General features: G+C 45.2%; 1 protein-coding gene across 11 annotated transcripts in view; it reads left to right on the top strand.

Annotated features, from left to right (window-relative positions):
• ARHGEF11 (Rho guanine nucleotide exchange factor 11) overlaps positions 1-27,564 on the top strand; it is a 108,026-nt gene that overhangs the window by 39,833 nt on the left and 40,629 nt on the right. For 8 of the 11 annotated variants that reach the window (XM_043878924.1, XM_043878923.1, XM_043878917.1 and 5 more), the window contains exons 2-9: positions 19,557-19,589; positions 20,750-20,764; positions 21,092-21,180; positions 22,141-22,239; positions 25,171-25,220; positions 25,577-25,634; positions 26,207-26,385; positions 27,224-27,295. In XM_043878924.1, the coding sequence (XP_043734859.1) occupies positions 19,557-19,589; positions 20,750-20,764; positions 21,092-21,180; positions 22,141-22,239; positions 25,171-25,220; positions 25,577-25,634; positions 26,207-26,385; positions 27,224-27,295 (595 nt within the window). The remainder of the gene's footprint in view (positions 1-19,556; positions 19,590-20,749; positions 20,765-21,091; positions 21,181-22,140; positions 22,240-25,170; positions 25,221-25,576; positions 25,635-26,206; positions 26,386-27,223; positions 27,296-27,564) is intronic. The other 3 variants (XM_043878922.1, XM_043878927.1, XM_043878919.1) reach the window with 2 other exon arrangements.

The raw sequence follows: 27,564 nt of genomic DNA on the forward strand, positions 1-27,564 counted from the left end.
AAACAACAAGGTCCTACGGTAAGCATGGGGAACTATAGTGAATATCTTGTAATAAACCATAATGGAAAGGAACATGAGACAGGATATCTATATGTGAATCACTTTGCTGTATGTTGTTGTGTCTTGACTCTTTGTGGCCCCAGGGATTGCAGCAGGTCAGGCTCGTGTCCTCCACTGTCTCCTGGGAGTTTGCTCAAATTCATGTCCACTGAGTCGGTGATGATATCTAACCATCTCATTCATCCTGTGCTGCCCTCTTCTCATTTTGCCCTCAACCTTTCTCAACATCAGGATCTTTTCCAGTGAGGTGACTCTCCACATCAGGTGGCCAAATACTGGAGCTTCAGCATCAGTCCTTCCAATGAATATTCAGGGTTGATTTCCTTTAGGATTGACTGATTTGATCTCGCAGTCCAAAGGACTCTCAAGGGTCTTCACCAGCATCACAATTTGAAAGCATTGATTCTTCGGCACTCAGCCTTCTTTATGGACCAACTCTTACATCCGTACATGACTGCTGGAAAAGTTACAGCTTTGACTATACAGACCTCGGTCTGCAAAGTGATGTCTCTGCTTTTAACCTGTGTCTAGGTTTGTCATAGCTTTCCTTCCAAGGAACAAGCGTCTTTTAACTTCGTGGCTGCGGTCATCATCCACAGTGATTTTGGAGCCCAAGAAAAGAATCTGTCACTGCTTCCACTTTTTCCCCTTCTGTTTGCCATGAAGTGATGGGACCAGATGCCGTGATCTTAGGGTTTTTTTTAATATTGAGTTTTAAGCCAGCTTTTTCATTCTCCTCTTTCACTCTCGTCAGAGGAACGCCTCTTCACTTTCTGCCATTAGAGCGATCTCGTCTTCATATCTGAGGTTGTTATTTCTCCCGGCAGTCTTGATTCCAGCTTGTGCTCCATCCAGCCCCGCATTTCGCATGATGTCCTCCGCATAGAAGTTAAATAAGCAGGTGACAGTATACAGCTTTGTTGTACTTCTTTCCCACTTTGGAACCAGTCAGTTGTTCCATGTCTGGTTCTAACTGTTGCTTCTTGACCCTTATGTAGGTTTCTCAGGAGACAGGTAAAGTGCTCTGGTATTCCCGTCTCTTTAAGAATTTTCCGGTTTATTATGATCCACACAGTCAAAGGCTTTAGCATAGTCTGTGAAGCAGAAGTAGATGTTTTTCTGGAACTCCTTTGCTTTGTCCTTGATCCAACAAATGTTGGCAGTTTGCTGTCTGGTTCCTCTGCCTCTTTGAAACCTAGCTTGTACTTTGCTGTGTGGCAGAAAGTGAAAGTGTTAGTTGCTCAGTTGTATCCCACTCTTTGCAAACCCATGGACTGGAACATGTCGGGCTGCTCTGTCCATGGGATTCTCCAGGCAAGAATCCTGGAGTGGGTTGCCAAGTCTCTTCCCTGGGGGATCTTTCCAACCCAGGGATCAAGCCTGCCTCTCTTGTGTCTTCTGCATTGACAGTCAGGTTCTTTACCACTAGTGCCAGTAGTCACATTGTAAATCAGCTATTCTTCAGTTTTTTTTTTAAAGGATGGATCTATGGCAAAGTACAATGGGTGGTTAGAACTCTTCCTAACCTAAGAGAGCAGAGCATTAAGAGAGAATGGTTTCTGAAGTTAAACCATTTGGGTTCTAATACCAGCTCCATCTCACTCACTGGGTACATGAAATTAAGCAAGTTACTTAACCCCTCTATACCTCAGCTTCTTACTGTAAAACTGCCACATTAATAGTACCAATTCATGGGGTGATGGTGAAAATTAAATTAAATAAGAATGGCTAATATTTATTGATTGTTCTTACTGAGACCAGGCCCTGGCCTAAGCATTTTAATTTTACATGTTTTAAATAATTCAAGCCTAACAACAGTTCCAAGAGCTGGGTCCCATCACTATCCCCATTTTAAGGATGAAGAACCCAAGGCACAGAGAGGTTAAGTAACTTGTCAGGTCACATAGCTAACAGGTGGCAGAACCAACATTTACATCTGAGCGAGGGGCTCAGAGCCTGCAGTCCTAATCATGCTGTCTTGTCTCAGTAAGTGCTTGAGAAACATGCTAGCCGTCATCATTGTAGCCATCATTGAGTATCAGTCAGTTACTTCACAGTATTTGCGAAGTATGTGTTTAGTACCATGCTAGATATTGTGGGCTCTGTCAACAAAGAATGTAACAGGATTTCTGCTCTTAAGTGTATTATCTATTTGGAGGGAGACATGACGAATATGGATGAAAGAACCTGAAAACAGTCAGGCACTAAGTGATAGAGTATGGACTGAAAAAGCAGCAGAAATGAATTTAGTAACGAAAAAGGTCATTGGAGAAGTGGCACTGCTAATAAGAAAGCTTCCTAGAGAAGGTCGTGCTTGACTTCAGCCGTGGAAAACTGGGCCAGAGGCAAGGGTGCTGGGGCACTGGAGTTCGTTACGAGTTAGAACTTCAAGGTCAGTCATTCACCATTCAACACAGTTTTGTTGAGTATATACTGTGTGCCTGTATAAGATCAACACAAGCGCTCAGTTGCCATTGTTTCCCTCTTAATCAATCCAGGTTGAATTCCTAAAGATTATGCTTTGGAGACTGGCAGTTTCCAAGTTGAAATACTGTTAGTGCTGCTGCTCGAGGTGGTCCCTTGTTGATATCATAAGCCCTCATTATAATATGATTTGTGCCTGGATAGAATAAGAGTGTGCTTTCCAGTCCCTGGAAAGGAGCTGCAGGGACCATCTGGTTCATCCATTCCTTTCTCCATCACTCCCCTCTACACGTGCACACACATACCACCACACTCTTTGCTTATAAGGAAACTAAGGCTTAGAACTAGGATTATAATCCAAAGATTCAAACCCTCAGGACATTTTATTAAAATCCTTTATACTGCCTGATAGTAAACTGAGTCAAATTATGTGCTCTGAAATGTAGCTGCACAGAACAGATGCTTAGCATTTCTGCTTACCTACAGAGGGGTTACAGTTCCATCTCCCAGCGCCAGTTATTTTTGCTTCTGGTGTGGTGGTGGTTTGGCCGAGCTGCGTGGCTTACAGGATCTTAGTTCCCTGACCAGGGATCAAGCCCAGGCCCCCAGCAGTGGAAGCACAGAGTACTACTGCTGGACCGCCAGGGAATTGCCAATAATTCTTGTTTTCTTAGTATATCTTTCACTGTTGTGCAGCCCCCAACCCCCACCCCAGTATGAAAGGTTTCATTCTGCAGGAAAGGGTATAAGAGACAGCACTTACTGGAAATGGTAGCAGCCCTTGCTCTAAAAACCCTTGTCTTGGGGACTTTGTTGATGGTCCAGTGGCTAAAATATCGTGCTCCCAACGCAGAGGGTCTGGGGTCTGATCCCTGGTTGGGGAACTGGATCCCATATGCTGCAACTAAGAAATTTGCATGGCACAACTAAAGATTCGGCAAGCCTCAACTAAGACCCAATGCAGCTAAATAAACTAAAAGATAAAAAGCTGTGTCTTCCCACAAAATGGACTGGCATCTCCCCCCAACAGAAAAGACAGCGGCTCGTTTCCTCTCTTGACATGTACGAGCTAGACCTGCAGACTCGAGAAGTGCCCATCCAGCTGGGCAGAGCCAGGAGAGAGTTCTTTTGGTTTGTAGCCTGTCCATTCTGCCTCCTATTAGGCAGGCATATGCCTGAGTTGGTTGCTTGGAGTTATCTTAGGCCAAGTTTATGTTTTAATAGCAGTGGCTTCTCCAGCCATCCCAGTCTCATCAGTCGTATGACGGGAGAGAGTAAGGGTCAGAGAGGTCCAAAGTGGATCAGTTGGCAGTGAAACTGCGAGGAGAGTGACAGGGGGTCTGGCTACTGGGGAAGCTGACTCAAAGTTTCTCTGGCTGGCTTTCTGTCAGCTTCCTAACCAACTATGTCTGTAAAGTGTCCTTTGTAGAGCTCAGGTTATTGGTTGAGGGGTCCAGGACAGGTGACTGGAGATGAAGTGCTAAAGAAACTAAAAAGAAGACAATGAGACCTTCTTTGAGAACAAGTATTTTATTAGGAAAAAACACAGAATACTTGAGTTCCCTTTTAAAGTAGTATGGAGGCAAGGATCTATGTGTTTATATTGTTGTCATTCAGTCGCCAAGTTGTGTCCAATTCTTTGCGACCTAACGGACTATATGTAGTGCACCAGGCCTCCCTGTCCCTCACCATCTCTTGGAGTTTGCCTGGGCTCGTATCCATTGAATCGTTGATGCCATCCAGCCACCTTACCTGTGTTGCCCTCTTCTCCTTCTGCCCTCAGTCTTCCCCAGCATCAGGGTCTTTTCTAATGAGCTGACTCTCTGCATCAAATGGCCAAGGTATTGGACTTTCAGCATCAGTCCTTCCAATGAATAATATTCAGGGTTGATTTCCTTTAGGATTGACTGGTTTGATCTCCTTGCTGCTCAAGGGACTCTTGTGTGTTTATAGCACAAGTCAAATGCTTAAGGGCTGGCAGGATTCAAGAGTTAGTTGAGGAAAAGGTTCTGGAAGGAGGGGAGTTTCCAGGCAGTTTTTAGAAGGAGGAACAGGAATTTGTAGGGAACCTGTTGCAGGCTGGAGAGGAACCTCCCCCACCCACCCGTCTGTCTTCCTAGCTAAGCATGTGGAGGTGATGTTCTGTGATGGTCTCAGCCTGTGATGGTCTGGGTCCTCTGCCCCCATTACAGTTGGTAGCTTAGATGTGGTGACCAGGTCTGCACCCTCCTGCAGCCCTCAGCGGGAGGAAAGGACGCCCGCCTCCTTGAGGAAGGCAGCGGCTCGCACAGAAGAGCACAGGCATTGCTGTTGGTTCAGGCGACCCTGCTAGTCACTCATTTCATGGTTTGACCTCAGCAGTTTTAAAATCAAAGACCAACTTTCTTCTGCCACCAAGTACTTTCCTATCAATTGTGTTTTGAGCTCAGGAGTGAAACCACTAGTTTAAAGCCCACCTTAACAAAGTAAATCACAAAGGTAAATCTTCTGAGACAAATGGCCAAAAAAAAATGTAAGCAAAATGGAGACTTCTTGGGTTGGCTGTTTTTCTGGGTTATTTGTTTTAGGATTTGTCCTTCTTGTGCCAACAACAAAAATTTGACTTAAATAACAGTTCTATTTTTATGATGTATTAAGCAAGGTATCCCTTGCTTTAAGAAAACCCAGTCTTTTGAAAGTATTATCATCACCTTCAGGAGGATTTATTCAAAACACATTTGCTTATCTTTCTAGGAAAATTTTAGGTAAAACAAGATATACCTGTAGAGTGATTTTTGGTTTACAAATAACTTAGTTATCACAGTTCCCTGTGAGAAGTGCAGAGTGTGGTCTTCCCGCTTTATCAGTGTGAGAGCGGAAACTTAGAGGTGTCGTGTGGCTTGTCCACTGTCACAGAGTAGGCGTGATGTAGGTGAGGAAGAAACTTCATTCTTCTTTTCCACGCCACCCTCCTAAGCCTTGAGCCTCATGACAGGTGCTTACTCTCTACCTTGTGAATTCTAGGCTTTGCATTTTATTCCTTTGCTTTTGTTAAAATTGGGAAACCAGTAAAAAATATTCTTAGCCATCTCGTGGACCTTACCAGTACAATTCCCGAAGTGTTTCATGATGATTGCTGGTGAGGGTGTCTACCGTTTTTTCCCAGTCAGATGAATTTAGTTCTACCTGGGCTCCCTCTGCTACGAAGACCTGATATGCCAGAAAAGCACTGTGAGAGACAAAGAATTACATAATGTTAGTGCAAGAAAGGACGAGAGGTAATGTGGCCCAGCTCCTCCATTGCAGGACATTGATCAGGCCAACTTAAGCTCATGTCCTCACGATACCATTTAATACCTGTGTGTCTTTCAAACTGTTTAACTTCTCTGAATCTCATTTTCTCATCTGTTAAGAAAAATAACAATGTCTACCTCACCAGGTTATTGTGAGGATTAAATGAATACCTGTAACATATTAGGTGCTTATTCTATATAATTTTCTTCTCAATTTTCAAGGGTAAACCAAAAAAAAAAGCAGATTTGATCTAGAACTCACATGTCTAGACTGTCAGTCCTGCCTTCTCAATACCTTGGCCTGCTCCCTCCCTGCTACTGTGGCAGTTTCACTGATTTCTTTTCTTGTGCCTCTGCCCTAAACACACGCACACGCTGGATCTTCCAGAGTCTTGTTTTCGTTATTATCTGGAGTTTCACAGCTAGTAAATGGCAGCATTGGCGCTGGGATCCAGGTCTCCTGGGTTTTCTCTTTCTGTCCTGAAGCACATTATTTTCATCAGAAGTAACATTGAAGGATACTTAGACAAAAGCAAATGAATGTGAACTAAATAAAATAGCGGTAGGTTCTTTGCTTCAGAGGAAATCTGTGAGATGGTTGCCCCTGAATTAGATAACTCAAAATTTGTTTATTTTGTGTTAAGTCTCAGGATATGATGGCTTTGATAGTAACTTACTAATTATGTTTGACTTAGGGTCTTACAAATGACAAGAATAGCGATCATTTTTTGAACATTGCTGTGTGCCAGGCATTGTGCTAGAGACCTCACATACATGACACCAGTGCTTACAACAGGCCTGCAGACAGGTAGCTGGTATTCCCATTTTGTAGGTGAGAAAACTGAGTTTCACAGGAAGTAATTCTCCCTCAGCCACACAAGTGATCAGCAGCAGCCAGGACACATACCCCTCTTGTTTAACTCTGCACTCCCCCCACACCACTCCTCAGTATCAGTGTGAATTCCTGGGCATAACCCAAGCGCTGAGTTTCCTCTGAAGGATATGTGACAAATTAGAGACATCAGTCGTGTGCGTGTACCTGTGCTGGTAGAGCCTGGGAGGCTAGTGGGGTGTTGGGTCCTGAGTGAAGAGAAGCGTGCCCAGCCAGGTCGTGAGGCACTGTCCTCTGCTCAGCACTGCCATGGCCACCCCCGAAGTGGGGCCCCCTGCTTCCTCCCAGGTTCTCCAGAGACGCTGCGGCGCACCCCCAGGGCCTCACAGTCCAGCAGACGCGGAGAAGGGACAGCACTCGTGTACACAGAGCTTAGGCGAGAGGGGGACCGTGGGCTGTGAGGGACAGAGAAGTCGGGGAGGGGTGCCTCTGGGCAGGCTTCTAGTTGCCTTTGGCTGGTCTGATGGATAGGAGGCCCTCCCGCGGGGGAGAAGGCACCGTGGGGTACAGCCGTGGCCAGAGGAGGCTGGACCAGTGCTGTCCAGTAGGAGTAGAATGCAAGCACTTGTGGCACTGAAAATTTTTAGGAGCTGCCTAAAAACAGTAGAGAGAAACTGGTGAATTCATTTTAATGTGTATTTCATTTAACTCAATATATTCAAAATATGTTATTTCAACATGCAGTCAATATAACAATTATTACTATTTTACATTCCCTTTTGTGTGTGTGTGCAGTCAGTCTTTGAAATCTTCTGTGTTTTGTGCTGCCAGGATCTCAATTCAGCCTGGTCACATCTCAGGTGCCCGGCAGCCCCGTGTGACTCGGGCTCCCCCGTTGCACAGCGCAGGGCTGGAAGGCGCTCCTGAGGTCAGCCGCCGCAGCCCTCGCAGTGTCCGTCCGTCTCCTGCCCTTGCTACTGAATCCCAGCAGCTGGGCTCCATTCAGGTGCACATCGTGTCTGCCCCCTCCAGGCTCTGGGCCTCCAGCCTTCCCGCTGCTCATCCACTCTAGTCCCTGCAGTCAGACCTGACTTTTTAGAGGCTAGATCTTACCCTGTTAGTCCTTGCAGAAAGCCCTCAGCAGCTCCCCTCTGTAAAGAATAAAATCCATAACTGACCCTAACCTTTTCCTCTGCCCTTACACTTCCTAACATGAGTGTGTTGTTCTAGTTTCCAAAGGCTTTGATATTCTTGTGTGCTGCATGCAAAGTTGCTTCAGTTGTGTCTGACTCTGCAACCCTTTGGACTGTAGCCCGCCAGGCTCCTCTGTCCATGGGGATTCTCCAGGCAAGAATACTGGAGTGGGTTGCCATGCCCTCCTCCAGGGGATCTTCTTGACCCAGGGATTGAACCTGCATCTCTTACGTCTCCTGCCTTGGCAGGCAGTTTTTTTTACCACTCGAGCCACCTTATCTCGTTGAATTCTCACAGCAGCTCTCTGAGATAGGTAGAGCAAGGCACATGCATTTTACACACGGTAACGTAAGTTTCCATGTGACTCTCTCCATACGTCTCCCCCTCTCCTCCCCCTCCCCATGCCTGTAAGTCTGTTCTCTGTGTCTGTCTCTCCATTGTTGCCCTGTAAATAAATTTTTCAGTACCGTTTTTCTAGATTCTGTATATATGTGTTAGAATACAGTATTTATCGTTCTCTTTCTGACTCACTTCAATCTGTATAATAGGTTCTAGGTTCATCCACCTCATTAGAACTGACTCAAACGTGTTCCTTTTTATGGCTGAGTAATATTCCATTGTGTATATATGCTACAACTTCTTTATCCATTCATCTGTCAATGGACATCTAGGTTGCTTCCATGTTCTAGCTATTGTAAATAGTGCTGCAGTGAACAATGGGATACATAACATACATTTCCTTGTTTGGTGGATGCTTCTCTGCCTGTGTACAAAGTTGAATTCTGGGAATCTGGGAGATTGGAAGACTTAGGGAGCTTAACCAGTTCTTACAGCCAGGTTGATGTCACTCCCTCCTGTAAGTCCGTAGAGAGGCTGACACCTTCCTACTTCATTCAGCTTTGTTTTGAAACTATGACACTGAATTTAACCCTAACAAACATGTGTTATGAGGTTACTCAGAGCTCTTCCTTTTGATGATGCGTGTGTGTGTACAGTATTTTGATGTCTAGAACATTCCTTTGCGTGTATTGTCTGGCTTCATCCTCCAACATGTACTTATTAAAAGTCTACTATGCACTGTGTTCTGAAGCTGCTGTGTGCTCTAGAGAATAAGAGACAGTGAAGTTTATCATTAAATGAGGAAAGTAGGTATTAAACAATCAGGAAAACACCCAAATAACTAGTTACTATTGAGTTAGGCATTGCAACGGGAAATTTCGGAGGAGATTCAGCTTATTGAGTATCAGAGAAAACTTCACTGAAAAGAAGCATTTGTTTACAGAGAACCATGAAGAAAGTGTGAGTTAGCCTGGCCGAGGTGGGTGAGGAGGCCCCTGGGTTTGGAACATAGTAAGCAAGACGGGTGTGGGTCGGGGTGCTGAGTGACAGGAGATGAGGACCCGCTAGGCCCACGCGACGGGCTTGGAGCTTCATACAAGGACAATGGGAAACCACTGAAGGGCGGTGTGCATCCTAAATTATCTTTTGAAGAAACCCCTCCCCGCGTGTGTAGGGAATGGTTGGCTTCTAGAGGAGTGGAGGCTGGAGGAGATGTGAGGAGACCAGTGTTCTTCTACCAGCGTGTGTCAGGAAGGGGCAGAAGTAGGTGGATTCCAAAAATAATGGTGAAGGAGTGAAGTGTTAGTCACTCAGTTGTCTGTGCCTCTTTGTGACCCCATAGACTGTAGCCCCCCAAGCTCTTCAGCCCATGGAATTCTCCAGGCAAGAATACTGAAGTGGGTTGCCACTTCCTTCTCCAGGGGATCTTCCGGACCCAGGGATCGAACCCAAGTCTCCCACATTACAGGCAGATTCTTTTCCGTCTGAGCCACCAGGGAAGCCCAGCATGTGTCAGGAAGGAGCAAAAGTAGGTGGATTCCAAAAATAATGGTAGGTCATATCAGTAGGACTTCATGGTTAATTAGATTTGAGAGAGTGTCAGAGATAGCTCAGGTTTTTGGCTTGAGCAACTGTTGTCCTGTCTCCTGAGGAGGAACCATTTGCCCAGGGGCCAGGGTTAGGCTTAAACTGGGGAGATTGATTTCAGTGTGAACATTTTAGCTTCGAGGGATTGGTAACAGGGATTTGGTCCTCCCAGCCACCCTTTGAGGAAAATGTCATTATCCACATTTGTTATTGAGAAACTGAGGCATGGAAGGTCGGGTGACTTGCCTGAGACTACACAGCCAGGAAAAGGCCGAGTTGAAGCTGGAGCCCATAGTTTACCCCTGAGGCTATGCTTTCCAGACCTTACCATACGGGCCGCATGCTAAGTCTGAAATGGGGAACCAAGCTCGCCAGCCCTATCACACCCCAGTTCTCTGTCTCCCTCCTCCACACACACTGTCTACCAAGTGATCTACTTTGATTATTGAACCTGTCCCCAGATCTCTTGTTCTCCAAGAATCCTTCTAAAAGTGGAAAGGAGAGCTTTCCTGACCCTGCCTAGAATCATTTCCACTTCTCCGTGTGTTGTTCACTCATTCACTGTTGCCTGTTCCCCTGACCTCTGACACATATTGAGTGTAGGTCACCCAAGCTGGACCTGGGCAGAAAACGCAATAGAACTGTTTGCAAAGAACTCTGCACTTCCAAAAACTTAACCAGCATTACATCTTTGACCCTCACCTCAGCCTTGGGAGAAAGAAAGGACGTGTATATTCCTTAAGCACACATTTTGAATCATGTGTCCTCCATGCACTGGACACTGTGCTGGACCTTGGCTGGTGATACAAGGTTGAGTAAAATGTCGTCCTTCTCAAGGGGTTTAAGATCTAATAGAGAAAACAGAGGTCATGGTACAATGAGTGTGTGTGTGTGCGCTCAGTCGCTCAGTTGTATCTGACTCTTTGTGATCCCACGGACTGTAGCCCGTCAGGCTCCTCTGTCCATGGGGAAATCAACCCTGAATATTTGTTGGAAGGACTGATACTGAAGCTGCAATATTTTGGCCACCTGATTCAAAGAACCATCTTTGAACCAGAAAAGACCCTGGTGGTGGAAAAGATTGAAGGCAAAAGGAGAAGGGACTGACAGAGGATGAGAAGGTTGGATGGCATCACTGACTCAGTGGACATGAGTTTGAGAAGACTCTGGGAGATGTTGAAGGACAGGGAACAACGAAACACAGGGAAAACAGATGATAGACTCAGAAGTTAAGGGACTTGTTTTGGGAGTTCCTCCAAGTTATGGTCCTCTGAATAAGGAATCAGTTGAAGTAGAAACAGTATTCACACCACAGACCTGCTGAGTTGAGTTCCTAGGGTTGGAGCCTCACGTAACGCATATGCTGCTCATCAGCTAGTAAGTAATCCACTTGAGATGTGAGCCTTCTCTGACTACATTGCCATTTTTCTCCATTTTTCTGCCCTCTACTTTTACAGAAGGATTGACGTGTGAGGAAGTCAAGTGGGTGGTGGCCCACAGTGAATTAGAGACAGAATTGGAATTAGCACCTGAACTTCCCTGATTTCCAAGCCCAGCCCTTTTTTGCAATATCATTTAAAGTCTTAACTTTGCCCTCTGGTTCTGATTGAAACTGCTGCTTTTCTTTGATCTGCACCCTTTTCTACCTCTAAATGTCTTCAGTTATGTAAGCTCTTAGTGAGCATTTGTGTCGTATTCTGCCAGGACGTGTTGTCTGCACGCTGGCCTTTTTTCTATACTAAGGCATGTTTCCAGTCTCAGACCATAGGGAAAGTTCTACCCAGAGGCAGAAGCCTTAGAAAGTTAGGGTGCCAGGAAGCTGCCTAAAGCTCCACCCTGGCAGATAAGGGAGGCCAGACCAGTAAGACCAGGTCAGGGTTCAGAGAGTGTGGACTTTATCTAGAACTAAGGTCCTGGCAGGGTAGCTCTTTCCTGGTTTACTGTTTCTCACTTTGGGCAGGGATTCAAGAAGATTACTTTGCCCCAAACGCAGAACACCTAGGTCAGCCTATGTATAGTGTGCCCTTTATATCTGTCATGTGTTATATCTTTATATACATATATTTATATATGTATATTGTACCTATATCATGTATATATCTTGTCACACATATTGGTCTGCACATGTGAGGCGTATATATATGTGTGTTTATACATTGTATGCACGTGTGCATGTAAAAAAGGAAAGGAAAGACCAATTGGATCTGCGTATAGACATAGCTTTTGGTTTAGGAACACAGACCTTGCAGTCAGATCAACTTTATGCTCATTTTAACTCTGCTTACTTAAGCTCTCTGTTCCCTCATCTGAGAATGGAGATGTGCTACCTGCCTCACCAGGCTTTTTATGGTTATTAAATAAGATAATGTATGTCAGATGTTTAGCACAGTACCTGTAAGTAATAGAAACTTAATTATTATCACAGAACAGGGATATTCTCAGCCGTGTGCTCGTTCTCACATTTGTGGTGGGATGGGGATGAGGATGAAGAGACCGGCAATCTTCCATTGGAAGAGGGTGGTACCACCCAGCTTCAGCCAGTTGTCACTGCGTAAGACTCAAGACCCAGTGGTGCCAAACTTCGGCCTTTTCAAGAAAAAATAGAAACCTGTATTTTTAAAGATGAAATTGCCTGATTTTCAAAGTTTTTAGCAGTTAATTTTAAACATATATATATATATGTATAGTTCAGCCATTAAGTCATGCTTGATTCTTTTTCACCCAATGGATTGTAGCATGCCAGTCTCCTCTGTCCTCCACAATTTTCCGGAATTTGCTCAAATTTATGTCCATTGAGTTGGTGATGCTATCTAACCATCTCATTCATCCTCTGCTGCTGGTTTCTTTTGCCTTCACTGTTTCCCAGCCATCAGGGTCTTTTCTAGTGCGTCGGCGCTTCACATCAGGTGGCCAAAGTATTGGAGCTTCAACATCAGTCCTTCTGATGAATATTCAGGGTTGATTTCCTTTAGTATTGACTGATTGGACTTCTTGCAGTACAAAGAACTCTCAAGAGTCTTAATTGGAAAGCATCAATTCTTTGGTGCTCAGCCTTCTTTATGGACTAGCTCTCCCATCCATATATGACTACTGGAAAAACCATAGCTTTGACTATATGGACCTTGGTCTGCAAAGTGACATCTTTGCTTTCTAGATGCGCTGTCTAGGTTTATCATAGCTTTCCTTCCAAGGAGCAAGTGTCTTTTAATTTCCTGGCTGTGTCACAGTCCACAGTGATTTTGGAGTCCAAGAAAAGAAAATCTCACTGCTTCCACTTTTTCCCTTCTATTTGCCATAAAGTGATGGGACTGGATGGCCTGATCTTAAGTTTTTTTCAGTGTTGAATTTCAAGTCATCTTTTTCACTCTCTTTCATCCTCATCAAGAGGTGTTTTAGTTCCTCTTCATTTTCTGCCATTAGAGTGGTATCATCTGCATATCTGTTTTGTTGATATTCCTCCTGGCAATCTTGATTCCACCTTGTGAGTCATCCAGCCTGGTGACTTCACATGATGTGCTCTGCATGGAAGTTAAATAACCAGGGTAACAATTCTCAGCCTTGTCGTACTCCTTTCCCAATTTTGAACCAGTCAGTTGTTCCACGTCTGCTTCCACCTGTTGCTTCTTGACCCTTGTACAGGTTTCTCAAGAGTTACGAAAGGTGGTCTAATACTCCCATCTCTTTAAGAATTTTCCAGTTTATTGTGATCCACACAGTCAAAGGCTTTAGCAGTCAATGAAGCAGAAGTAGCTGTTTTTCTGTAACTCCCTTGCTTTCTCCATGATCCAACGAATGTTGGCAATTTGATCTCTGGTTCCTCCGCCTCTTCAAAGCCCAAATTGCACATCTGTAAGTTCTCAGTTCACATATTGGTGAAGCCTAGCTTGAAGGATTTTAAGCATAACCTTGCTAACCTTGCTAACATGTGAAATGAGCACAATTGTATGATAGTTTAAACGTTCTTTGCCGTTGCCCTTCTTTGGGATTGAAATGAAGACTGACCTTTTCCAGTCCTGTGGCCACTGCGGTGGTGGTGGTTTTGACTCTTGCAGCCCAGTGGACTGTGGCCACCAGGCCCTTCAGTCCGTGGGATTTCCCAGGCAAGAATACTGGACTGGGTTGCCGTTTGCTTCTCCAGGGGATCTTTCCAACCCAGGGATCGAGCTCACGTCTCCCACATTGCAGGCGAATTCTTTACAGCTGAGTTACCAAAGAAGCCTAGTGGCTACTGCTGAATTTTCTAAATCTGTTGGCATGTTGAGTGCAGCACTTCAACAGCATCGTCATTTAGGATTTGAAATAGCTCAGCTGTAATTCTGTCACTCCACCAGCTTTGTTCATAGTGATGCGTCCTAAGGCCCACGTGACTTTGCACTCCAGGATGTCTGGCTTTAGGTGAGTGATCATATACCCATGGTTATCCAGGTCATTAAGATCTTTTTTTTTTCACTTCTCCTCTTTCCTCAGCTATTTGTAAAGCCTTCTCAGACAACCACTTCTTTCATTTCTTTTTCTTTGGGATGGTTTTGGTCACTGATTACTGTACAGTGTTATGCACCTCCGTCCATAGTTCTTCAGGCACTCCGTCTACCACATTTAGTCCCTTGAACACACACACACACACACATCCATGCACAAATACTATAGGCCAGCAGAATGATATGTGGGCTGGTCACCGCCCTTCAGCTTTGCTGTCTGGAAGATCACCAGCCCTTTTCTTGCTTCATCACGCACCCTCTAGGCTCGGACGAGGAGGCTCTTTCTCCTTGTTTTTACAGAGCACCCATCCTGTTTCTGGTGCTGGGGAGCATACTGGGAAGGACACCCTGTAACCTTTGCCCTCTGGCAGGGCTAACACACCAGATGCTCGGGAGCAGGGAGGAACATCTGTGTCAGAAAGTGGGTTGCATTGTAAAGAAAAGGATGAGGAAATGGAAGATTTCTGGGAACTGATAGGGAGTTTCTTTGAAGGTCTACTAAATGAAAAAAGCAAAATGTAAAAAGTGTAGGATACTACCTGTTATGGAAACAAGAAAGGAAAATAAGAATATTTGTATGTGTTTGTTTAGTTTTTACTAGAAGAAGCACAGAAAACCAAAAAACAAATGGAGGTGGTTACCTGGGGAGGAGTGGGATGAAGGGACAAGAACACTTCTGAGTGTACCTTTCAAATTGCATTTCGAGTTTTCAGCCATGTAAATGTTTGACAGATTTAAAAAATAAATAACCCTGAAGAAGCAAACCCTAAAGTTAAGTACAGATACAAACAGAAACCAAGGACTTCCCCGACAGTACAATGGCTAAGACTCCATGCTTACCGTGCAGGGGATGCAGTTCTGAGCCCTGCTCAGGGAACTAACATCCTGCATGCTACATAGTGCAGCAAAAAAAGAGGAAAAGAACGAAACCTAAGTGCATTGCAAATTGATAGCATGAAAAATTCATCCAAAGTGACTTTCACAAATAGTACTGGCTATATATACCTAGTGGGATACAGTCTAAGGACAAAGAGAATTGCAAGGAAACTCTAACCTCTGCCTAGTTTGCCGTTACTGGTGTTACTGGGATAGTAACTCTGGAAACAATCTTTGATGTGTAAATGGGGTAGAGCAGATAATTATATTGTAATAAATATATAAATATATTACTGTTGTTTGTGAACAAGAGTCTCACTGTGGGAAAAGAAAGATAAAATATGGAGTTGCGGAAGATGAGAAAGAACCCTGTAGTGTTGGAGTCAAACAAGATTTCCTTGTAAACTCACAATTTCTTAATATTTCCTGGCTCTGTCCATTGAACGGGCTGGGAAGCAGTGGCAGCTTAGCAACAATGAACACCTAGCACCCAGTCTTGTTTCCACACACATTCCCTACTAAAAGGAGCCAGGGCTCCTCAAAAAAATGTTTGAGCCCCAGTCTGGCACAGGGAACGTACAAGGTGAGCCTGGAGTGGTTTTTTTCCTGTTTTTTTCTTGTGTGCCAGAAAATAAGGCAGATGGTGACACTTTAAAGGACACAGGAGCTGGCTTGTAGAAGCTCCCACCAGCCAAACTGAGACAACTTTAACATTTTTTAAAAAGCAGTAATGGATTATAATGCATTTGCATCGGAGGGAAAAAATTCATGAGTTCATAGCACTGTTTCAGAAAAGGGATAAAATGACCTTCTTTACAAGACTGCCCGCTAATAGATGTAGACGGAATGATAGATTTAGCAGAGTGTCATTTTGCAGCCACCGGTGCGGTAAGTGGTTCAGGCAGGGACCTTTTGGACTGTCGCCCGCCAGGCTCCTCTGTCCATGGTATTCTCCAGGCAAGATATACTGGAGTGAGTTGCCATGCCCTCCTCCCGGGAACCTTCCCAACCCAAGAATCAAACCCGAATCTCCTGTGTCTCCTGCGTTGGCAGGCCGGTTTTTACCTACTGAGGCATCAGTCAGTCCCCCGGGATCACCAGTGGGTAATAAAACTGTTGGGTGGGAAGCTGCTGGACAACAGGATACTCCTACAGTCTCAAAATATCACTTCACAGATTTCCCATTAATTTAAGTGGGAAAATATAGTTTTACCATTGAGAAATCTTAGGAGCACCATCTTACCTAAGTAATCAAACCTAACCTCACCAGAAATGGGCGAGCTGTGTCACATCAGTTATCTAACACTCTTTTAAAATGTTTAATTTGAACCTAATCCTAAAGAGACAGACAAATCTATTGCAGGCCATTCAATAAGGCAACTGGCCTGAACTCTTCTGTATGTCAGTGTTAGGAGAGACCAACAAAAGTAGGTTGGGGTGGGGGGAAGGGGGTGATATTCTAGATTAAATGACTCTAAAAGCTATGAATAAACGCAGTTCTAAGATCTATGACTGGATCCTGTATCGAGGCAGTTGGGAACAACTATATAGGAGATTAATGAAAGAATTAGGGAAATTTGAATACAGACTATATACTAGATAATATATCAAAGTTAAACTCATTGGATGTGCTGTTGGCATTGTGGTTATATAGAATTTTAGGGGTCCTGGGATATATGCTGACATAGTTAGGATAAAATGTCATGACATCTGCAACTTTCAAATGGGGAAAAGTGTATAATCATAAAAAGATAAAGCAAGTGTGACAAATGTTAATTGGTGAATCTAGATGAGGGGTGTGTAAGTATTCATCATGCTGCTCATTTAACTTTAATATATAGGTTTGAGATTTTTCCCAAAAGACATTGGGGTAAAACAAATGCTCGCTGCAGTGGTCATGGAAGGCTTCATAGAATCAGTGCCATTTGACCAGAGCCTTGACAAAGGACAAATGAAGAGGAGAAGGGATGGAGGCCGCGGTAATGCAGAGGCAAGAATGAGTGCAGCATCTTTTAAGATCCAATAGAGGCAGGACAAAGTGAACAATAAGAGTGAATTTGAAAAGGTACTTGAATCCACTTGATGAAAAGCCTTTAATAGTAGGTAACACACATATCTGATCATACAGAGAATAATAAGGGAAATCCTAAGTTCTTGATCGAGGGGACCCAAAGAAATAGTGTTTGGGAAAGTTAGTCCATCGTGGTAGAATACTGGAAGAACTGGAAAGTGAAAACAAGAGCTGTTTTTTTCTTCTTCGTCTTCCTTTTTTTTTTTTTTTTTTGGTAATTTGAGGCAGTGGACATATGGCTTAAAGTGATGGATAGCAATGATGATGAAAAGGAACAATTCTGGGAAAACATAAAAGGACTTAGCAGTCTCTGTAACTGACTGGATAAATACAGGGCTTAATGAGAAGTTGGATCAGAAGATCTGTCTCAGTGATGCCATTTAGAAGGCCACAGATTTGAGGGAACTTCTCAACTTTCCTGGGCCTCCGATGTTCCCATTGGATTTAGGCTGATTGGAGTCTGATCTCTGCTGCTAAATTTTAATGGGAATGTCATCATGAAGGGGGAGAGCCTGCATCATAGTCTTGATCTGCTAATACAAGTATTTCTTCCTCCTCTAATTCAGTGGTAGTTTTTCTTCCTTTAAGCTCTAAAAGAGGGAAAAAAAAAAACCTGCACCTGTTACAATTATGTTGTAATCCCCCTTGTCCTCCATTGTCTGTGCTCTATGCTGTGATTTTTTTTTTTTTTGAGAGGAAGTTTCCATGGCTGCTGAAATGATCCTTGTCTTTGCCCCAACAGCCCTTTACAGCCAGGTACATAAACCTTGGCCTAGTGTGCCCTTAGGTATGTTGAACGTCACACCCCAGCCCAGATGCAAAACCAAACCAGGTTAAGTTACCAGACCGTTCCTTCTGAGCTTTAATGTGGGCATAGGAAACCAGTCTCTCACAGAGCCAGGCAGAATAAGGCAAGGAGGAAGCCGAGGCTGTCCTAGGATGGGATGGGTTTTCTCCTAAGGTAGTGAGCAGGGAGGAGTTCAGGCCCGTTCTGGGTAACCCAGTGGTGGGATGTGATGGATCTGGCCAAAGACAGCAGACGAGCAGCCGGAATAAAAGACCTTTAAAAGTTTATTCTGCAAACCCCTTGCTGATGCGGGAAGTAGTTCTGCCCCACAGCATTTGTACTGAAGCTCTATATGTTCACCTGCAAGTGACTGTCCCATTCATTTTTGTACCTCTAGTGCCAACGTAGTATATAAAGCAGCACCGTCCAATAGAATTTTTTCAGCGAAGGAACTGTTTTATTATGCACTATTCTATAAGGTGGCCACTAGCTGTAGTACAACTGAGAAGCTGAATTGTAAATTTCGTTTTAAATTTACGTATCTGTGTGGCTAGTGGCTATTGTATTAAATAACACAGGTTTGGATTCTAAGACTTTGCCTCCCCCATTTTATTGAGAGATAATTGACATATAGCACTACCTAATTTTAAGATGGACAGCATAAGGACTTTGACACCCATGTATTGCAAAATAATTACCACAGGGGACTTCTCTGGTGGTCTTATGGCTAAGACTCCATACTCCAAATTCAGGGGGCCTAGGTTCAACCCTGGTCAGGGAACTAGATCCCCCATGCAGCAACTAAGACCACCCTTCTGCACAGCCACAATTAAATAAAACAATTACCACAGTAAGTTTAGCTATCATTCATAGATTCTAGGACATTTACTTAATGATGAGCTAAGTTGAATCTTCACCTTGGATGAGGAGGTGGAGGGCAGGGCGGGGCAGGATAGACTGGAATAATTTGAAGACAGCCAGAAGTTGTAGCTTCTGGGAGTTGGCTGCCTTGTCTGGTTGACAGATGTAGTAATGGGGAGTAGAGTAGAAGGAACATCTAGGAAGAAGGAGCAGTATGTGCCACCAACATGAGGCACGGGAGCCAGAAGCCATGGCAAGTGAAAGAGCAGGGACGAGCAGGGACCAAACCCAGGACGGGGCACTTGCCGTGTCAGGCGTGGGAGTGCTGATCAGCAAGGCACCGTGCCTTGATGGCCCTCACAGCCCCGGAGGCAAACGAACAGGCGGTTCTACTGGGTACTCACACTGCAGTTAGCATAGGTGCTGGGAGCTGTGGAGATGGTGGCAGGGTTGGCTGGTAGTACTTCCCGTTCACTGCTGTATCGAGTGACCTTTCTCCTGGGTGCAGTGGTGAAACTCTAAAAGGTTTGAATCAGCAGCAAGGTGCAGGTGAGTCTGCAGTTTAGTAAGCTGGATCTACTGTACTTGGCCAGTTTCCACCCCTGGGTTCTCCTTAGCTTGCTAGGGGTTTTTCTTTTGAACCAAACACTGTCTCCAGTGTCTTGTCTGGTTTATGTCTTGTTTTGTTTTCCTTTCTTCCTCTTCTTCTGCGTCACTCTCTCCTGGGCCCCACGCTCTCTTCTTCCTTGGTGTCCCTTCTGTCTCTGATCCAAAGATCAGCCGGTAAAAAGCAGTCTCACCTGTCCAGGTAAGTGGGGTGCCTGGGTGAGGGGGGAGGAACCCCCCTTTTATATGTAAAAGTTATGTACTTGTATTGTATTTATTAGTTGAATAGTTAATACCTTCACATGACTTAGAGTTTAAATGGTAACAAATGAGAAGATAATGGAAAGATTGCAACTCCATCCCTTTGCCCCGGCACAGTTTCTCCCTCAGAGGTAGCCAATGATATATGTTTCTTTTGTACCCTTCCAGAGATATTTTGCACGTTTTATATATATGTAAACAAGCACATAAGCAAATCATTTTCTTCTCTCCTACCATCTACATAATTCTGCATCATGTTTTTTTCAATCAGTGTTTCTTGGAGACCATTCCTTATCATATATAAAGAGACCCCTCATTCTTTTATAGACTGAAGGCTGTGTTATTATATTGATATCCTGCAGTTTGTTTAACCAGTCACCCACCGCAAACACTTAGATTCTTCGCAGTGTTTTGCCTCTGCACAAGGGCCTCCATGAAGACCCTTTTACATAGTCATATGCTGGATATGGCTAGGAGACGCCCTCTGGAGGGGCAGCAAGTATTGATTAGGAACTGGCAGCTCAGACACTTTTCTAAAAAGGAGAGGCATAGTAAAGATCTGAGCTTCTCCTGTTCCTGCAAGGCCATGTTATTAGTTCTGGTTTGGTGATCCCTGGTACTTTGAGATTTTAGGGCTATAATAGTTTCTAAGCAGGATGCCCTAAGCTGACTGTAGGAATGAGATTGGAATGCTACCATCAAACAGACCCGATTTCTGTTCTCTGTGGTACACACAAAATAAATGGAATCTTAGACGCTTGGGTCATCATTCTACTCCACCTTTCTAGAAAAGGGTTCAAATTGCCAGTTATCCAACAGGTAAAGTTGCCAGTTAGCCAACTAAAGGCCTGGTCACCTCCTAGAGACACTTGTTTTGGAGAGGGATGAAGAGACGAAGCTAAAGTGAGGGCGAGTGTCTCTGCTACCGCCCCTTCCGTCCTCTGCTGTGTCCTACAGGCCTGTGCGTGTTTTTGACCCTCCATCCTTGGCTTGCAGTCTCCCCTTCTTTGCAAATCATCACCTAAAACTAACTAGCCGTTTGTTTTTTCCTGTCTTTTTCTCGCATTCATTTTCTCCGCTGCGTCCGTTCTGTTCCATCAGCCCCATTGCAGCCTGGTAAGACCCACCACGCGTGTGTCTCTGCACACCCTGTCTTGCTATTGTCTCTTTGTCGCCTGACTCCAGGAAGGGCTATTTCCCTTGATGCCTTGCTGGGTATTAAAGAGATCGTGTTTGCTCTGCCAGCCTAGCTTTCCAGATAGCTGGTATTGCCCATGGTGTAGACATGGCCAGTCTCCCACCAGAGGGAGCGGGGTACGGAGTGAGAGGGTCAGTCTCTTGTTACCCAAGACTCAGGGCCCCTGTCGACAGAGCCTCCTTCTGCTGAAAGGGTGGTCCTTCCCTGCTCAGCTTGTTGATGTGCTTTTCTTACTCTTTCTCCAGGTTAAGTAGCCTGTCTTTGGGAGATTCGGCACCTGAACGCAAGTCCCCTTCTCACCACCGCCAGCCCTCTGACACATCTGAGACAGCAGGTGACCTTCTCAGGGCATCAGCACATGGGCACAGAGGTGTTCACCCATACAGACAGATCTGCATACCCTGGATATAAGACAGCTTAGCCTTTGTATTGAGCTCATAATGTGCGCAAGGCATTGTGTTATGTGTTTTTACCAATTGTCTTAGTCCTTTTATCAATGGTAGAAAGTAGATTTTATTATCCCTATTTTACAGATGAGGGAGCTGACACACAGAGTGATTAAAAAATTTTCCAAGTGTGCAAACTTGTAAGAGACAAAACCAGGACCTGAAGCCAGCGGGGTTTTAGCACTGGAACGCATGCTTTCTCCGTTACAGGAAACAGTAACACATACCTGCACAGTGTACAGTATCTAATACGTGCCCACAGGGGTGGAGTCTGTGGGCAGTTACAGCCTGTCTTTCTTTTTTCCTACAGTCTGTGTGTGATCGTACATGCGGCAGAGGGGTTTTCTCTAGTCGTTTATCCTTCCCTGAATTATGGCACAGGGCCAGCCCCTCAGTTGCCCCCATGAGTTATCCGTCTCTGCAGAGTCAGCACGCACAGGCGTCCCACCTTCTGTAGTCACTGAACATGGTTTAATGGAGAACTTCTGGGTCACGTAGGCTTCTGTCCCAGGGTTGCTGCTCTGAGACATTAGTCTTCAGCCTGGAGTTGGCCAGGCCCCTTTTTTGGCCAGGCCCACCCAAACAAGCCTAAAGAGAGAGACAAACATCTCAACACCTCAGAGAAGGGAATTTCTCATATAGAATACAGAGTAGGTGACAGGGTTTTGTTGATTGCTGTGGAAGGCATGCATTGCAAGCGTGTGTTTGGACAGGCTGTCTGGGGATCCCGAAGGGCTCTTTGGAGAAGGAAACGCACTAGGGTGCTGCTTGTTTGGCCTTGGCTTTTGTGCACTGACTCCCAGAGACAGACCCAGCTCAACCCCCTTCTCCTTCTCCCCTCTTGCCAGGTCTTGTTCAACGCTGCGTCATCATCCAAAAGGACCAGCATGGCTTCGGCTTCACAGTCAGCGGGGACCGCATTGTTCTAGTGCAGTCTGTGCGGCCTGGTGAGTGTCGTGTCTCCCTCGCCAACAGTGGACAGTTCTTACAAAGTCACCGTGGATGTGACAGTGCCGTAGGACTTGGAGAACTTGCATGTGCTTTTGCTAGAGGCCTGGGCGTCCTGCAGCATGCATGGTCCATTCTAGAACTGGTTCCCCGGGCGCATCTGGGGAGGCCTTCACAATACTAAGCATTTCTAGGGATCACACCCCGGGCTTGAGTCCCTGTTGGAAGTGTGGAAAAGGCAAAATAGCCCTCAGGTCATCAGGCAGGTGCCTGACTGCCCTCCAGGGGAGCTCCTCGTCCCAGGTTGGAAGATGCCGTGGAGAAATCGAAGACCCACTTTCTTCTCCTCACCTTCACATGACCTCGCTCCAGGCACAGATGGTTACTGTGCTGCAGCAGTTCACAGTTGAGGCAGGCACTCTGTCCAGATGTCTTTGCAGATACGATTACACTAAGTAATAAATGACTGAAAGATGTATGTTGGACAGTACACAAGAAGAAAGGGTACTTGGGAGGTTGTGTTGAGGTAGTTTGTTCGAAGCATAGTATCTCCCTTATTAGTTTGGGGAGCCTTCTTAAGAAGGAAATCGGATTTCAGGAGTAGTTTGAAAGATGGCCATAGAGAACACATTGACGAGATGGCAATTTGGTGGGAAGGGAGTAGAGAGTGGGAGGGCACTGTAAGCAAATCAGTTGTGTATGGAAAAGCTTCAGGTATTTCAGAGCTCTGTAATGTCCGGTGGTAGAATCACTGTTGTAAAGTGACCCAGATTGAAGACTATGAACAGGAAGGAGATGGGAGTGGCGAAGAATATGAGGCAAGTATCTCTAAAGGGAGTGAACATCGTTGTAGCAAATGGGATTGGGCCTGGCAGCATGGTACATCCCAGGCAGGAAGAAGAGTACAAGAAAGGGGTAGGTAACCAGCCAGCGTTTTCCTGCTAAGTACAGTGCAAAATGGGAAGGATATGTGCTTTACTTAATTTTGGAAGAAATACTTGGAATTTATTTATGTGAAAGGTGAAAAGAGAATTTCAAATTCATGACCAAAATGAGGTATGTGGGCCAAATGAGGATATAAATAATTAGCGCTTCTTATGTTTGGGGGTTAACTTTTATCAGGGTGAGGTTTGTTTTTCATATCCTAGGGTAGAACTCTGAAAAGAAACTTCTTCTTTGCTTCCATATTCTCTCAAGGTTCCTGGACTAGAGTGAGAGAGAGCGAATGGGACTGCCAGTAACTTGCACTTTGCCTCTATGATCTCTTTGATACAGAATGTATGAGGACCCCCTCCAGTGAATTATGAGTTCAGGGCTCCTCCAGTTTTTGCCCCCTCTTAGGTCTGAGCAGAGTCAGACTCAGAGAGGGAAGGGCAAAAGGATGGCTTGCGGTGAGATACGAGTTCTGGAAAATGCGTGTGTGAGTGTGTGCTTTGGGCAGGAGAGAGGAGGAGACCTCATTTGGATTGGCATCGAATTCACAAAAGTAACAACGCAGTTGTTATTATCTTTTCCAGATTGTAGGCTTCTCAGCTCACTGTTTCTCGAAGTGTAGTCCCTGCTCTGCTCCATCAGAATCACCTAGGCCCTTAGGATGATTGAAATCCTCATTCCAGGGCCCAAGTCCTAAAGTACTGGATCACTCTCTGACAAGAGGGCCAAGGAAGATGCTTCCTGACAAATTCTTCTGGTGATTCTCATGCTTACTGAAGTCTATAACTTCTTCTCTAATTCCTTTACCCTGAAAAGTTAAAAATTTTTTAAATCACTAAGTTGTTAGTGTTTCATGCATTCAGGCAAAATCACTCTTCCTCTCCACCTTTAATTTCTAGATGACAGTGTAAAAGAGAGTTTCAAGCTAGTACTTTTCCCACAAATAGCACACTTTAGATTGGGTAGTCTGGGTCCCAATACAGAAAAGCCAAATTGGAATGTAGTCATCACTGTAATTTCTCTTTTTGGACTAGAAACATATAGATGTACTTCGTGGGAGTTTTGTTTTGATCAGACAAATGGCGACTTACGGATTTAGTGACCATCGGGGCAAATTTACAAAAAACAAATGCTGCCCATGAACTTTTCAGCATAAGTGTTTCCTATGCTGTCTGAGTACTACCTAGCTCATTTAAAACTACACTTTGCCCTCCACATCCGCGAGTTTCAAATCTGAGAATTCTACATCCATAGATTCAACCAACTGCGGCTCAGAATTTCCATCTGCAGTTAGTTCAATCATTGGATGTGAAACCAGAAGGTATTGTACTATGCCATTTTAGGTAAGGGACTTGAGCATCTGCAGGAGGTCCTAGAATTAATCCCCAATGGATACCCAGGGACGACTATACATGGTGGTCAGAACCGCTGCGGCTGCAGAACCATTTTTTAACAGAAGATAGAGCGGTGATCGTTACCTTCCTTAATGCTGGGAACACCCAGAATGTCTTTATGAACCTCTCAGGGCTTAGGGACCATGATTTGAAAACTCTTGTTGCAATTCTTTTCTCATATTCCTCTTAATAATTACTTCAACAGTTATTTAATACAGTAAACTCGTTCTTCCCACTGGATAAAAGAAATAAACTCTGATTTGACCTTGGAACATATCCAGACACATTCAAATAAAGCACACACTGCTCTCCCCGGAGTCTGGCCCTGCCTCTCTGTCAGTGTGGCCTGGCTTTCAGAGAAGTCTGCTTCTGAGCCAGGTGGCGAAAAGAGCAGGAGATGTGACCTCGGACAGTCCAGTCTAGCTCAAAGGTAGTTGTGGCACTGGGGCAGAATAGGATACACACCCAGCATGTGAAATACTTAACACAGAGGGGAGAAGAGATTGGAGGGGGAAGGTGATTTGGCAGGTTCATGGGTGGAGATTCAGTGACCTCTGGAAAGGTGGTGGGTCTCCACTGACCAGGCCTTCTGCTTCCTTACAGGAGGTGCAGCCATGAAAGCCGGTGTGAAAGAAGGTGACCGGATCATCAAAGTGAGTGAAATTCCCTCTCTGGGCGACACCCCCCCCCGGTGGGGGAGTGGGGGTGCGGGGTCACTTCTGGCCCTGGCCTGTCCTGTACACTTGCGTTTTCATAGCATCTGTCGTCAGCCGCTGACCGGGAGGGTGGTCCCATGAGAATGAGTAGTATACTGTGACAGAGAGCGGGGACTAAAATAGCTGGGTTCCATGTTCTAGGCCCTCCTTGACTGTGACTAAGTTCTACAACAAGTTTTACTATACTAAAGAGCCCTGATAAATGGCTCCCTAAAGAAGTGACCTTGACCTAGGAAAATGATCCCCTAGGCTTCCACTGCCATGCCTCAGTCATGTCATTTGTCCCCCAACAGGTGAACGGCACCATGGTGACCAACAGCTCACACCTGGAGGTGGTGAAGCTCATCAAATGTGAGTTGGAGAGAGGTGACAATGAAAGAAAGTCGGGGAGCAGACGCGCTGGGGGCACGGGGGAAGCAGGCCTGTCGGCCCAGCAGGGCTCCTCTGTAGACGGGAGGCGGCTGGAGTCTTTAATCTTGGCCTGATCATCATAGACTGCCATGGTTCCCTACTGTCCTTTCAGGGGGAGACGCTATTAATCTCTCATCCGACATGTTTATTTTTCTACCCATCTTTGCACTGCCTTTTCATCATGTTCTACTAAGACCAAGTCTCACTCAAATACCACTCACTCCCCTCTCCCAGTCCTGGGAAACAAGGGACTGAGTGGGCAGCTCCCAAGTAGTGGTGGGTGGGGTTTGGTTGAGGTCTCTGCCTGAGGAAAGGGAAGGAAAGGAGCCTGTGCTGATGCAGGATGGAAGGACGGGAACTAGAGAACAGGTGGGGCATTAAAAGCGAGGAGAACTTTACCTATAGAACTATAAGCTTAATGGAAGGAGAAGGGAGAACTCCCTGCTCTGTACCTGGGTGTCTGCTGTTGCAAACAGGACCACTTGAGCAGCCCTCTGTTTGTCTTCCTCCAGCTGGTGCCTATGTTGCTCTCACCCTCCTGGGCTCTTCGCCCTCATCCGTTGGTGTCTGTGGACCCCAGCAGGACCCAGCCCCAGCAGGAGCTCCCCGAGTCACCCCGGTGATCCCCCCACCACCACCTCCTCCACCTCTGCCACCTCCACAGCGCATCACAGGACCCAGACCTCTGCAGGTAACCGTCCTCCTGCTCTTCTCCTCATTCTGGTGTCCCTTTGAAGAGCTGCCCATTGGAATGGAAGCAGGTTAAATCGAATGGCATGCCAGTAGGAAGAGACAAGAAAAAGAACTATATGAAGGCCATCAAAAAGTGGAACAAAATGAGAAATGCATTAAAAGGGCATTTCATGCCTTAGTGTCCTCTTTCCATGTAAGTGCATATGCGGTTTATCAGGCAGCAGCATGCAGTGTGTTTCCTGTGTGCGTGCAGGACTCTAAGGAGGCCCTTTGAGAATGTTCCTCTCCATCGGGGCGAGGGTGCACACCTCCAGGCATGGTCAGAGGAGTTTGTAAAGACTGTTAACAGTCACTGTTGCAAAGGTGTGGAATAAGTCAAGGAGTAAAGGAGAGGCTTCCTGGGGAAAAAGATGGCCTGGAGGAATGAAATATGGAGCTCAGTCTATAGGGGATAATCAGGAAAGAGCAAGACTAGTAGGGGGAGAACCCAAGGACCAATATAACCTGTGTAAGGAGTTAAAAAGGACTAGAGGCAGAAAGTAATAGGGAGCAGGATTTTCCGATTGGAAGGAAGACTGACCAGCAAGTCCTGGAAGACTTTAGAGAGCAATTTGATACCAGATGTGATTACAGTCAGGGTTTCTAGGAAGTTAGGAGTGAAATCAAAATAAGATTTTATGTTTATTGAATTCCAGTGAGATAGTGTTATACAAAACATTCTTACAGCCCAGGCTATCCCGTCATAGCTTCCCTTGCCTAGGAATCATCTGGTAGAGGAGAAGAAAGCTATTGATTTGGTCCCCAACTCTCACTCCTGTCATGTTTTCCACCCTTAGGATCCCGAATTTCAAAAACATGCCACCCAGATCCTTAGGAATATGCTGAGACAGGAGGAAAAAGAGCTACAGGTAAGGTCACTGCTGAGGATAGACTGGCCATTGCCTTCATGAAATAATACTTTATCAAAGCAATCTACCAAAGTGTACAACTTAATTTGCAGGCCATACACTATCACAGGAAAACCTTAATGTCAAACCTCAGGACCTCTAAAGAATTGTCATAGGCCAGTGGAATTTGTTAAAGCAGAATTTGATGCAGAGAGACTTCCAGGCCTGGGCAATGATGTGCAGGGAGAACAAGAAGTTTGATCTGGCTGGAAGGAAATGACCGGATTCCG

The sequence above is a fragment of the Cervus elaphus genome, chromosome 20 (assembly GCF_910594005.1).
Source record: "Cervus elaphus chromosome 20, mCerEla1.1, whole genome shotgun sequence".
Lineage (NCBI taxonomy): Eukaryota > Metazoa > Chordata > Mammalia > Artiodactyla > Cervidae > Cervus > Cervus elaphus.